The following is a 14278-nucleotide window of genomic DNA, read 5'->3' as shown; positions in this document are numbered from 1 at the left end:
GGAAAGAGTTAAACGAAGACATCTATACTACTCAGTAGTTAAAAACAACTTTCAAGACCTTGTTAAACGAAAAAGTATGTTGTCTAACAATCCATATGGTTAATCTCACCTATGGTAAAATTTACATATGCACATTACACACACACACACACAAAACCACCAACGTATATAAAAAAAGAGGAAAAGGTCTAGAAGAATATATGTAGATTAAAAAAATAAAGAAAATGGACCTCAGGGTAGGGCATGAAAACAGTGAAAAGATGAAGGGGGGGAGGGGCACTTTTAGAATTCTACTTCATATTCTTCTATATGGTTCACTGGAAAGAAAAATTCAAGGATGTTTGCATTTATTTATTACCTGTGTTTTTGTTTACTTGTTATTTTTAAACCGTAACCTATAAGGTACTTTCTGCTTGGTACACTCAACTAAGGTTTGGTGATTAAAATTAGTTAGTTCTGGTAACAGACTGGAAAAATGCAGCAGGTTCTCCTCTATATTACCCTGAAGATGACGTGGGTCCTCATGACAGTACCAGACTATCTACACACCCAACCAAAGGCTGGACAACTTGTACACAGAGAGAGAAGATGAGGCTGGGTTTGCCAGAGGTGGGCCTTGCCTGCCGTGTTTACCAACTGGAAATAGAGAGGTAAAGAGAATCCACGGTCCTTATGCAGATTATCACAACAATTACTGCAGTGAGTGATAAAAAGAAAAGGGAGGGAGGGACCCAATCTCATTTTTTTGTTTTTGAGGGAGAAGTTATCCCGAATCAGTAGTGAATACACAGCCCGATGGATTCTAGCCTCTCAATTTCTTATTGCTCCACTAGAGGTGGAGCAGGAAAAGGCAGAAGTTTCCTTTCCTGCATTTCCTACAAGGGTAAAAGTGCTATATCCTTCCATTTGCTGAAGAGAAAACAGAAAAGGGTAAGAGGGATTTCTCTTCTACATCTTTCAACTCTCAAGTTTAATTAAAGCACAAATTACCACTTTCTCCATTTTCTGGAGTCTCTCGTCCAGTTTTGCTAGAACTCCGGCTGGTAGATTCTGGACTGGTAGCTCGAACAAACATCTTCCATTTTCCTCTTTTAGACATAAGTCTACGCATTCCATCTTGAGATGCTGGCTGGCTGATATCAGAACACGGACTAGACCCTGACACACTACCATCTCCTTCCTCCAAGGCTCGCAGCTCTGCCTACAATGAACAGGAATTATTAACTGTTTACCAACATTTATTTGTGTGAGTAGCAAGAATGACAGCCATGTGTTTTTGGAATTTAAATCCTTTGAAGACAATAAGTATTTTTTAATACATTTTTCCATCAGGATTGATCATTATGCTCCAAATTCTACTGTTACTCAATGTATGTTTATTCATGATTACAGTTAACAAATACTGATTTAAAGGGTATAGGTTCTAAAGATCCATGAACAAATTTTCTAATACATGAACACAAAGGATAAAGCTTAACTTTCGGGCTTCCCTGGTGGTGCAGTGGTTGGGAGTTCGCCTGCCGATGCGGGGGACGCGGGTTCGTGCCCCGGTCCGGGAGGATCCCACATGCCGCGGAGCGGCTGAGCCCGTGGGCCATGGCTGCTGGGCGTGCGCGTCCGGAGCCTGTGCTCCGCAAACGGGAGAGGCCACAGCAGTGAGAGGCCCGCGTACCGCAAAAAAAAAAAAAAAAAAAAAAAAGCTTAACTTTCGGTGGTCCCTCTCCATAGCTTCAAATTTTTCAAAAGGGGGAAGCTTCAAAGTGATTTACTGCTATAACACCTGTTAAGACTTTGCTTCATACTCAAGGCAGCAGTAGATAAAACTGTTCCAAGAAAAATCAGGGCAGAAAATAAGTAAAAATCAACTTCTCAATCAGGAAAGTTTCCTGTGGACCATTTATCTTAGAAGGAAAGCACATGAAATAATGGGTTCCTCTTAAATTCTCCTGTTATCTTCTCACAAGGCCCACTTTTCTCTTTCTTTTTCTTTTTTGGCCGCATAAAAGTCTACAATTTTAGTTCCCTGACCAGGGATGGAACCCAGGCCCAGGCAGTGAAAGCGCCAAGTCCTAACCACTGGACCGCTAGGGAGTTCCCATAAGGTCCACTTAACTATACACACAATGCCACAGGTGATCACTGGAAGTCAACTTGTACTTTAAGTGTTGGGTTAAAAACCAAATTATCACAAGAATTCGCAACGCTTGTTTGTTAAGAAGCTAAACCAAAGATATTACTTACTGTATCTACCCTTAAATCATAACAACATTAGTCTTTATTGGTTGTCAACTACCAAAAGCATCATCAGGGACCCAAAGAACTACAACTCCACAGCTCAAGTTTTTATTACATAAGCATATCTAGATGAAAGGATAAGAAAAACAAAATCCCAACGATGGCTGTAAACTGAGCAGAGCAATCCCAGAGTATGACAGTTCCGAAGGAAGAAAATACATCTAATGGAAACTTCAAAAACTTACTTTTTTCCTTTCCAAAACCAGCTCCAGCTCCAGGGTATCTTGTTCTTCTTCCTCTTCACTTTCTCCAGACTGAACAACACTGCAAACATCCTCCTGAGTAGGGTCTTCCACACCGTCCAACAGACTTTCTTGTGGCTTTACTGTTGTTGCTTCTTCTGTTGTACTTGTTTCCTTCTCTTCTGAAACTGGCTCTACTTCTTTACAAATTACTTTTCTTCTCCATCTCTCTTCTTCCTCTTTTATTCCCTCAGGCAATAAAGGAGCAAGCAGTGATGCTGCCACCCCTTTCTTCTCCTCCTCATTATTTGAGAGAGCTTGAATTCCTTCATTCACTTCCTGTAAAGAATAAAATAATTTCCCTTAACTTTCAAAGAAATCTCACCTAAATATACAGTACATTTAATTGTTCGTGTTAAAAACGACCATAGGGCTTCCCTGGTGGCGCAGTGGTTGAGAGTCCACCTGCCGATGCAGGGGACACGGGTTCGTGCCCCGGTCCGGGAAGATCCCACGTGCCGCGGGGCGGCTGGGCCCGTGAGCCATGGCCGCTGAGCCTGCGCGTCCGGAGCCTGTGCTCCGCAACGGGAGAGGCCACAACAGTGAGAGGCCCACATACTGCAAAAATAAATAAATAAATAAATAAAAACAAAAATAAAAACGACCATAATTTTCAGTCACTGGATATTCTTAAAAACTGACTCCCATCAGATTAGTGTACATGTTTGTACCATTTTCTTTACATATGTATAATGGAAACATTGCTACTTTAGGAAGGCAGTATTACAGTTCTGGGTGGGACTCAAACATATCTTTTCTTCTATTCTCTGTACATCAAAAGGCAGACTAGTAAGAAACAGAGGCAGATTTAAATAAGATCAGAATCTTGCCAGTTCAACACACGACTGGATAAATCTCCACCTTCCTCTGCTGTATGATGAGATAACTTCACAAATATGTTGTGAAGGTGAGTTAGAGGAAACTGAAATATTTCTAAAATGAAATGTGTGATTACATTTAAAGCGTCTACCTCCTCCACTGGGATATTTATTCTACGTCCCTCTTACAGGTGTAGAGGTGAACTTATTCTGTAAAAGCTTTTTTTTCTTTTTTTTTCTTTTCAGTATGTGGGCCTCTCACTGTTGTGGCCTCTCCCATTGCGGAGCACAGGCTCCGGACGCACAGTCTCAGCGGCCATGGCTCACGGGCCCAGCCGCTCCGTGGCATGTGGGATCTTCCCGGACCAGGGCACGAACCCATGTCCCCTGCATCGGCAGGTGGACTCTCAACCACTGCGCCACCAGGGAAGCCCTGTAAAAGGATTTTTTGATACAACTCCCTCATCATTCAAAAATTCAAGATAAATTAAAATTCAACACATTCTCTCCGTAGAGTACAACTTACTTTTCTTACTGATGAGATTATAAAAATGGTCAAATTTTATTAGTAGTAGTTTTTAAGGTAGCCAATCTTTATATTAAAAAAAAAAAAAAGGTGGAATCCCAAAATGTAACTATTCTGAAGCAGAGAAGGGGACCCAAAGCGCTGCCTGCTTGGCTGCTCCCATGTCCTTCACAATGACTCAAGGAGCCTCTATTGCACCCTAAAGCTCCAAAAGCACCACTGAACTGGGTAACTGCTATAAATGCCATATAATAAACAGACACAGATTATGTAAAACTTTAAGAAACAAAATTTATACTGTTTCACATCTGTGCTGTAAAATATTAACAGAAGGCTTATATACCTTTGACAGAGAAACATTCAAGTTCTTTAGATGTGAAAATAAGCAGATGAGGTAAGTTTTAACACTGACCTTTTTAACTTCTCGCTTGGCTATGACTGGTGCACTTTTACTACTGGAAACTGAAATATTTTTCTCCTTAGCATACATGTCTGTATTTACCACAAAACTAGCTTCAGCACCTGTTACGGAACTAAAAAAAATATACTTAGCAAGAGAAACAGAAGGCAAATATTATCAGCAAAAGATAAGACTCTGATTTCCTTCTAGTAACTTTTTTTTCAAGTCTATTCTTACCTGGGCTGGTAATGTTGTAATCCCTGCACCTGGGTAGCAAGATACTGGGGTAATTCCCAAGTCACTTCATTTGTTTGTGTGTTCCAATAATAATAGCAACCTGTGTTCTCATCCCAGACCTCCTGCCAATCTCCCATCTCAATTCCAACTAGAAGAAAATGAAACAAATTTTAAGAAGCACATATTCCCGCACAACTCTGACCTTCTATCTCAAGTCAACTCTAAAGCTATAACAACCTAACACAGCATTGTTAACAACTGGGCAGGGCACTTCTCTGTTGTGGAGGCAGTCCGATGTAGTGTTCACCAGCATCCTTGCCTCTCCCCAGCCGATGCAGTAAACCCTCCTCTCACCACCCACTACCACCCTCTGCTGTGACAGCCAGAAATCTCTCCAAACACTGTCAAATGTTCCCTGGGGGGGCCACTCCCCCCTCCTCAGTCGTCTTTGCAAACACGGTTTAAAAAAGCAGTTTGATAGTTGAAAAATGTATTTTGAACCCCAAAATACTTTTTAAAATAATGGCTTTTATTATTTACCGAGCATAATCTACTACTGGTTAAAAGGCAAACAATTATCTTTCAGTAGATAAAAATATACCCTAGCAGTTTTCATTTTCTAAATACTGTATTTAAGAAGCCAGAATTCTAAAGTCTGGGGCTAAAGCATACAGGCTGTCACCTTTGGGAACCTCAATGCCTAGAACACCTTTAAGAACTACACTTTAGATTTCTTTAAAACTCAAAGGATCAAGTTTACCTCCTGCCAGTGAACACTGAGTATCATACTGCCACCCTGAAGTCTGGGTTGAGTCTGTCCCATTTGGGGTAGTGGAAGAAAGGGCAGATGTTGATTCCTTTGGCTCTGGCCGAGGTGGAGTTGGAGGTGGAGCAGAAGCTCCTACAGGAGCTACAGGCTGAGGAGCTGTTATAGCATCAATCTCCTTTAGAATGAAAATAGTGACAAACTCATTAATCACATTAAACCAGAAAAATGGCCATCACTTAAAAAAAAAAAATCCCCCACACACAGGGTTTTGACTTGAGAAGCTTAAGTCTCAGCTTCTCAAGTCAAAACCCTCCTCTTGGCCTTCCCTGGTGTCACAGTGGTTGAGAGTCCGCCTGGCGATGCAGGGGACACGGGTTCGCGCCCTGGTCTGGGAAGGTCCCACATGCCGCGGAGTGGCTGGGCCCGTGAGCCATGGCCGCTGAGCCTGCGCGTCCGGAGCCTGTGCCCCGCAACAGGAGAGGCCACAACAGTGAGAGGCCCGCATACTGAAAAAACAAAACAAAACAGAACAAAAAAACCCCTCCGCTTCCCCATTTTTCTCCATACAACTGTCACAAAAAGAGGTGAGATGGGGAGAGACTAAAAAAAAAGCAGGAGAGACAGACACAGATTGACAAGTAGGCTAACCACTTGAAATTCAGATCCCAAAGTGGTTTCAATAACTAAAAACCCAAACAAAAGCACCACTAACCGCTAGGAAGTTGGCCAATGTACTATCAATATCAGTTGACTGGTTTCCATTTGCTTCCTTAGACTGTGCTGGTTTTTCTGAAACATCACTCTCTTCATCATCACTGTCAGCGTATGCACCAAGTAAGCACAGACCTCCTGGAAACAAAAAGGTAAGCAACGTTTATAACAATGTCAAAAACTCCTAGGAAGTATCCAAGAGAAAATATGATTCTTTAGCCATTTAGTTTACTTACAGAACCTGAAAAAAGTCTTCAATGAACTACCAAAAAGAGGTACAAATTGACTATGCACTTAGAGCTAATAAAATCAATCTGCATAGCAACTTGACATCCTTTTCAAAATATATGCTCAATTACTCAACCTCATACTCCCTCTGTTAAAATAACACATAGTATATCCTGATTTTAGAATCTGTTGTTTTACGTGTCCATCTCAAAAAAGTAAACCAATTAGGGTTTAGTAAATGAAACAAGATTTTCAAAGTGAAAAACAAAGCTCTTTTTCAATGATTTTTTTCCTCAAAAAAGAAGTGACAAATTGAAACAGAACCTAACATGCTAGAACCAAAACAAAAAAAACAACAAAAACCCAGCTAAAATCAAAATTCCCACTCAAATGGTATTAGGTATGGCCTCTGTAATGCTGCAATGCAATTTCCTTCTTAAAAAAAAACCAGAAAGTATACACTTTTTTACTAGTTGATCAATGTTTATGCCATTTCCTTTTGTATCACCTGTGGCTACTCTAATGTTACAATTAAGTGAGCATATATACCCTCTTCATACATTATTTTATTATAATAGGTATATGAAATATTTAAGTCTAGCTAGACTTCGCAGCTATTAATAAGACTAAATTTTCCAGTGCCTTAGTAACTGAACAGATTTATCAGGAGGTAAAACCTAGTTTTCTCTGTCATAATTCTGTAAATAAATTCATGGATTCACTTAAACACGAACATAAATTGCTTCATTTATCATACAAAAGTTCACATTCATTGTTTTAGCCACATAAATCTCACCTTCGTTATTTTTTTGGTATATAGCTAAGTTGTTACACTATCAATTTCCAAACTATTATTTTAAACTGATTAGGAAGATTCTTAAATGGATATTTCACAGTATCTCCATTTTCCAGTTACCAAAAATATATTATACCTCATTTTGGGGGTGGGGTCATACCCGTCAATTTTCCACATTTTCTGAACAAGAGATAAAGGGAGAACTAGATAAGACATTTCTGTACAGAAAAAAATCTGCATTTTAGTATTCAGCACTGATGGGTTTTTCAGGGAAGACGGAGGATGGGAAATTTATATTTTTATATAAACACACTTCTTAGTTGAGAGACAATAATAATCACTGGCCTTAGTTCTTTAATTCTATATCTTTTGGTAAAAGGTTCCAACCAGTGAGCCGTGTGGAATTTTGACTACAAAATTCCCAAGCAGAGGTAATTCCCCAGGCTCAGAGTGGGTCTCTAGGGCAATAGGTTTAGCCAAGGGCTTCCCTGGTGGCGCAGTGGTTAAGAATCCGCCTGCCAATGCAGGGGACATGGGTTCAAACCCTGGTCCAGGAAGATCCCACATGCCACGGAGCAACTAAGCCCGTGCGCCACAACTACTGAGCCTGCGCTCTAGAGCCCGCAAGCCACAACTACTGAGCCCATGCGCCACAACTACTGAATCCCACGTGCCTAGAGCCCGTGCCCTGCAACAAGAGAAGCCACCGCAGTCAGAAGCCAGCACACCGCAACAAAGAGTAGCCCCCGCTCCCCACAACTAGAGAAAGACAGCGGGCAGCAATGAAGACCCAATGCAGACAAAAATAAATAAATAAAATAAATAAATTTATTTTTTAAAAAAAGGTTTAGCCAAGGCTCCACCTAGTCTTTTTCTCTTCAACTCAGAGCTTTTCATATTACACACTTAAAACCTCTTCCAAACTCCTGATCACATGACAATTTAATAGCAAAGTAAATGAAAACGATTAAACGCAGCATTTGGGGGAAAGACACATACTTAATATTGTTAGAGATACCATAAACTGATACAATATTTAAGAACAATCTGGTAACATATACCAAGAACTACAAAACCCTCCAAGTTTCTTATAGCTAGATAATCTCATCTCTGAGAATATAACCCTAAGAAATAATTACAAAAATTTCTTTGCACAAAGCTTTTAAGAGCCTCGTTTAAATAACCAAAAACTGTAAACAACTCAAATGCTCTCAAACAGGGGACTGGAAAAGCAAATTACAGCATAGTGCCAGATGCAATATCACTTTATGATTAATCAGACCATTATGGGATTACATAAAATGATGTTAAGGGGACAAAAGGTAACTCTAAAGGAATAAAAGATAAAATCAAGTCATGAAACAAGTTCTAATTACATCTCTGAAAATGCAGTCTATACATTAATAAAAACAGGCATGCATTTAGAATAACACTAAAAAAAAATCTCACAATACTATACGAAACTGCATAATCTTAGAAAGCCAAAAGCCTCACAGGATCAGGCTTCTAGACTACTACTGAGAAGCTGTTGCTAAATGAAGCCAGAGGAAACAAGGCCATTCTTCAGAGCCAGTCCTTAGCAGTCTTTTTTGAGGAGTACTGACTCCTCAAATCTCAATATGCTTACCTCTAATGGATGGTGCCACACAATTTGCAAACTAACTAATGATATCAGGCAGTAAATTATTTATTTCTTAGATATATACTTTACTTTCCTGATAAGCTTCAAACAGTAACTGTGCCTTATGCCCCTTAGAAACTCTATTATTTCCTCATAACACTGAACAGTGATTTTTAACTCTTTTGGTCACAGAAAGCTATTAACAATCAAAATGATAAAAGCTGTGGACCTTCTCTCAGGAAGACACACTTGAGCGTGTAATTTCAGGGGATTCACAGACGTCTGACACTCATCTATGGAACCACATTAAATACCCTTTTCTAGAAGATGTTTAAATACTGTTGACTATCATGGTAGTCTGTTGGCCTAATTTAACAGAACTTATTCTAAATTTTCCCTTAGATAATTTCACATGCATTTACCATAATATCTGTTAGCATAAAAATACTAGATATGCTTCTCTACTATATTATAAAAGCATACTTTAAAAACTTTAAATTTCATTTCTGTGCAAAGAAATTCAGCATGTTTATAGTGATAAAAGTAAATTCTTTAACTAAAATCATCTTTAAAAAAACACATCAAGGGACTTCCCCAGTGGCGCAGTGGTTAATCCATCTGCCAATGCAGGGAACACAGGTTCAACCCCTGGTCCGGGAAGATCCCACATGCCGTGGAGCAACTAAGCCCGTAGGCCACAACTACTGAGGCTGCGCTCTAGAGCCCATGCATCACAAGAGAAGCCACTGCAATGAGAAGCCTGTGTACTGCAACAAAGAGTAGCCCCCGCCCGCCGCAACTAGAGAAAGCCTGGGTACAGCAACGAAGACCCAACGCAGCCAAAAATAAATGAAATAAATTAATTAAAAAATATATATATATACATATATATCAATTCTCGAGTATCTACTGTTTCACAAAGCCATGCAAATAATAATGGAAAATTGCTTCCCTTTTGTTTTTGTTAAACTTTTTCCTATGCGTTACACCAACTAGTAAGAAATGAATAAAGACAGAAACACAACAAATCAAAATATAGGGGATTCAGTGAAAGCAGTGCTTATAGGAGAATTTACTGCCTTAAGTCAAAAAAGAAAAAAGGTATCTCAACCCAACAACTCAAGCATTCACCATAGGAAACTAGAAAAAATGAGCAAACAATTATAAAGCAAATAGAAGGAAAGAAATGATAAATATTAAAAGCAGAAATCAATGACACAGAAAAAAATTAATAGAGATAATCAACGAAACCAAATTTGATGCTAGGAAAAGGCCAACAAAATTGACAAAACTTAGCTATATTAACCAAAAAAAAAAAGAGACAAGACACAATTACCAAAGCCAGAAATGAAAGAATGGACTTCATAACTGACCTTACAGATTATGAGAGAATATTCTGAACTAATTATAGCAACAAATAGACAACTTTGTTAAAATAGACAAATTCCTAGAAAGATGCAAATAACCAAAACTGAGTCAAGAAGAAACAGAATATCTGAAAAACCTAAATGTCCACTGACAGAAGAATGGATAAAGAAAATGTGGCACATATATACAATGCAATACCACTCAGCTATTAAAAAAAAAATGAGGGGCTTCCCTGGTGGCGCAGTGGTCAAGGGTCCGCCTGCCGATGCAGGGGATGCGGGTTCACGCCCTGGTCCAAGAGGATCCTGCATGCCGCAGAGCGGCTGGGCCCGTGAGCCATGGCCGCCGGGCCTGCGTGCCTGGGGCCTGCGTGCCTGGGGCCTGCGTGCCTGGGGCCTGCATACCCGGAGCCTGTGCTCCACAACGGGATGAGCTTGCGCGTCCAGCAATGGGAGAGGCCCACATATCGCAAAAAAAAAAAAAAAAAAAAAAAGAAATAATGCCATTTGCAGCAACATGGACGGAACTAGAGACCATCATACTAAATGAAGCAAGTCAGAAAGAGAGAGACCACATGATATCACCTATATGTGGAACCCGAAATATGACACAGATGAACCTACCTACGAAACAGAAACAGACTCACAGACATAGAGAACAGACCTGTGGTTGCCAAAGGCAGTGGGGAGGGATGGAGTGTAAAGCTGATATATTCTTATGCCGCAGGATGAAGCTGAACAGAATGAAAACATTTCTGTTCACAAGGCACATAAAGGTCTGAAGTGCTGACTGACACTGCAACCAAGGAAATTTCTCGTAGAACATTTAAATTCTATCTATCACACATGACCCTTAGAAGACCCAAATGAAATAATATATGTAGTTTACAAATACAAAATGGTATTTCCTAGTTCTGTAATTTCTCTCACAATGTGGTTTTACCTTTTCTAACCCATACTTTTTTTTTAAGTGGCAAATATGGGGTAGGGGGGAACAAGTATCTATTATTTCAGGTGTCACATAGTACAAAAAGTCCTGCAAATTCAGAAGAATAAAATTACTACCAATTTTAGAATATTTAGTATCAAAACATATTTTAATCTTTCAAGATACATAAAGAGTAGAGAAAACTAACATTCTTGGCACTTGCTGTGTTAGAATTTTATATATATTGTTCAATTTAATCATCAAAATAACTTAGGGCTCTAAGATCTATTTTACAGATAAATGATGTCCTGAGGTCTTGGTATGAATGCTAGAGTGGTGATTTGAACCCAGGTTTGTCTACAAAACCATCACTGCAAATATTCCTTCATGCTTAAAAAGTATTCAATAAGAGCAATTTTCAGCTGCACAAACATTTGCTAGGTACCAATCAAAGCTGTGTGTTAGAGAAATAACACAATGAAAAGACACTGTTGGTGTCCCTAAAGAATGCCAAGATAGTGGGGAGCTAGAAAACTAGTTACAAAATAGCATCAGTAGAAAAAGTAGTACAAAGTAATTTGGGTACAGAGAAAAGGGAACAGCAAATTTTACATTGGTTAAGGGACTTCCCTGGTGTCACAGCGGTTAAGAATCCACCTGTCAATGCAGGTGACAAGGGTTTCAGTCCTGGTCTGGGAAGATCCCACATGCCGCGGAGCAACTAAGCCCGTGTGCCACAACTACTGAGCCTGCGCTCTAGAGCCCACGCACCACAACTACTTAAGCCTGCGCGCCTAGAGCCCATGCTCCGCAACAAGAGAAGGCACCGCAGTGAGAGGCCTGTGCACCACAACGAAGAGGAGCCCCCGCTCGCTGCAACTAGAGAAAGCCCGTGCGCAGCAACGAAGACCCAACGCAGCCATAAATAAATAAATAAATTTTTACATTGGTTAAAGTATATATACCAACAAGCCCTCACAAAGATTTAAAATTTCCATTTTATGGGAAGAATACAAATTAGCAACACTGAAACATTCATCAAAACACTATATACAAACACGGTTTGATCCTAATGTAGAAAAGATGAAAAAAAAAAACTATACCTGTTGCTTTAACGGCAGTGGGCCTGGTGGTCATGACTGGTTTGGGAGGATTCTGAACTCTAGGAACCTCCACCACCACCTCCTGTTCATCTGGATTTTAAAAAGCAAACAAAAGAAAACTACAGTCAGACGATGGTACACAGAAAAAACTATACAGGTGACAAAACAATCTGTGACTTCTCAAGTCTAGACTTCATCAATTTAAAAACAGGGTAGCTGTAACTCATCACTAACCCAAATAACTGGGAGACAGGAAAACCAGTATAACTAGAATCTTTCATCTGCCTAGTGGCTTTAACATTAATAATTTAAACACCGTATATAAAAACTACATCTGAAATAATCCAAAGTTAAAACACACACAGAATAAATCTTCTCCAGGCTACCAGAAGGCTTTTACGAAAAGCACAACTAGAGCATTTTTTTCGCAAGAGCCACCCAACGTGATTTTTTTTTTTTTTTTTAAACCTGAAATGGTCGGGGCTTTTTCGGCGTCTGGCCCCTACAGTATAGCCCAGTCCGGTTACTCTTAACCCAAGTACCATTCTAGGGATAAACACAAGTACTTGGGAACCCACAAACACCACCTCTCCAGGGATTTTTGGGAAATCTACCAACTAGGGGTTACTTACATTTTAGCTGGCATAATAAAAATGGTATGCTCACTTCTAAAGGGTCTCTCTCAATTTCAACAAAAACGAAAAGGAAAAGCCGATGCCATGTAGGAAACGGCAGGTTCCACGGTCACCAAGCCTAGGACGCGGAAACGCATACTCTCACATTTACCCCGTAAGTTATTCAAAGCCAAGAATAGACGTTGAGCAGACTGGGCGCCCGGGCCAAACCCTGCACCAGAGATGGCGCCTCTGGGTCGGCTCTGGCCGGGCGCACACGGCTCCGCCGCCCCTTCCGCAGCTTTGGGCTCACAGCCGTGCTCACCGCAGGCCGCACGCAACAGGCCTCGGATGCGGACGCCGCCCGCCCGGGTTTCTCTTCCTCCTAGGACTCGCCCGAGAGGCCTAGGCCGCGAGCCCCGAGCTCGAGTTTCGGACGCCCCACCTAGGCGCCGCGGCCCCTCGCGCACGCTTACCTTCTGAAGGTGAGTCGTCCGGGGCCGCGGCGGCAGTGACCGCGGTCGTCGTCGTCGGCGCCGCCGAGGCTGGCTGGCTGGGCGCCGCCGCTGCCGCCGAGTCCGGCTCGGTGTCGGGTTCCGGCTCTGGGTCCCGGCCCGGCGTGCTACTCCGCGGACCTGGCGGAGAGAGCTGCAGGATAGGCCTACGGCCGGGTACCGCCCGGGACTTCTTCCCCATCGCGAGCCCGAGCGCGAGCTGCGAGCGTCGGGCAACCTAGAGGGGCGGGCGTTCGGCGCGACGCTGCGTAATCAATATTCATACACTGCGACACCCTCCTAGAAGGATTCGCTTTTAACCGGCGGAGCGTGCGCCCGCGCAAGTGCCTTGGGCCCCGTACACTCTTCTGGCTCCTCCCCCGGGGGGAAGGAAGACTTTACCCACGGGGCTAGGCGATTGGCTGTTTTGACACATTGAAGAACCCGGTAGCCAATGGACAAGGAAAAAGGGTCAGAGTCAAGCGAATAGTACGGAAGGATGTGAGTTTAGACTTGCTTCCAATTACGTCAGGCTCCACCCTTGCGGTTTTTGCGGAGTCTTTTCTCTACCGTCTTGTCCTCCATTTTGTACCCGTTCTTGCCTATGTGTTTCTTGTTGTTTGTCGCCTAGGAAGCTGTGCTGCTTTCCAGGCCCTTCCCCAAGTTTCGCCCTGATTATTGTGGCTTACTTTGGATATAACATTAGGAAAAACAGTAGGTCTTTTATGGTTTTGTGAATTTTTGGAGGGGGGGCACAAAGATGACGTCTCATCGTGTGGCTTATCAGGTGGAAAAATATCACGACATAGTACATACGAGGGTAGAGCCTAAATTGTGATGGGATACAGGAGCCTTCCCAGCGTGGCCGCTTTAATAGATTTATCTTCCTTTAGCACTCTCCTCTCCCCTGTCCCATTCTGGAACCAGCCACTCGGAGCAGTTCTCTCACCTTTATTCCTTCACACTAGTTGGAAAAACTACGGCATCGTGTGGCAAAACTATTTTCCTTCCTCAAGACCCATTGCAGGCATAACATCTCTGAACCTTTTATCTCAATGCTGAGCCCCTCCCTAGCAACTTGACTTACCGTTGATACTTGTCTCCCACTTCTAAATTGAGCTTAAGAAAT

At 41.6% G+C, this 14278-nt stretch overlaps 1 protein-coding gene across 1 annotated transcript in view; it reads right to left on the bottom strand.

Moving 5' to 3' along the window:
- Positions 1-13351, bottom strand: part of FNBP4 (formin binding protein 4) — a 37850-nt gene extending 24499 nt beyond the window's left edge. The window contains exons 1-8 of the mRNA XM_007455719.1: positions 13132-13351; positions 12042-12131; positions 6000-6136; positions 5279-5462; positions 4519-4666; positions 4294-4414; positions 2481-2816; positions 991-1201 (exon numbers count right to left, since the gene is read on the bottom strand). Coding sequence (XP_007455781.1) covers positions 991-1201; positions 2481-2816; positions 4294-4414; positions 4519-4666; positions 5279-5462; positions 6000-6136; positions 12042-12131; positions 13132-13351 — 1447 coding nt within the window. The remainder of the gene's footprint in view (positions 1-990; positions 1202-2480; positions 2817-4293; positions 4415-4518; positions 4667-5278; positions 5463-5999; positions 6137-12041; positions 12132-13131) is intronic.
- Between the last annotated feature and the right edge of the window lie 927 nt (positions 13352-14278).

Source organism: Lipotes vexillifer, unplaced genomic scaffold (assembly GCF_000442215.2).
Source record: "Lipotes vexillifer unplaced genomic scaffold, Lipotes_vexillifer_v1.1 scaffold977, whole genome shotgun sequence".
Classification (NCBI taxonomy): Eukaryota; Metazoa; Chordata; class Mammalia; order Artiodactyla; family Lipotidae; genus Lipotes; species Lipotes vexillifer.
Note: the sequence above shows the minus strand (reverse complement) of the source record. Positions and strands in the feature narration are given on the sequence as shown.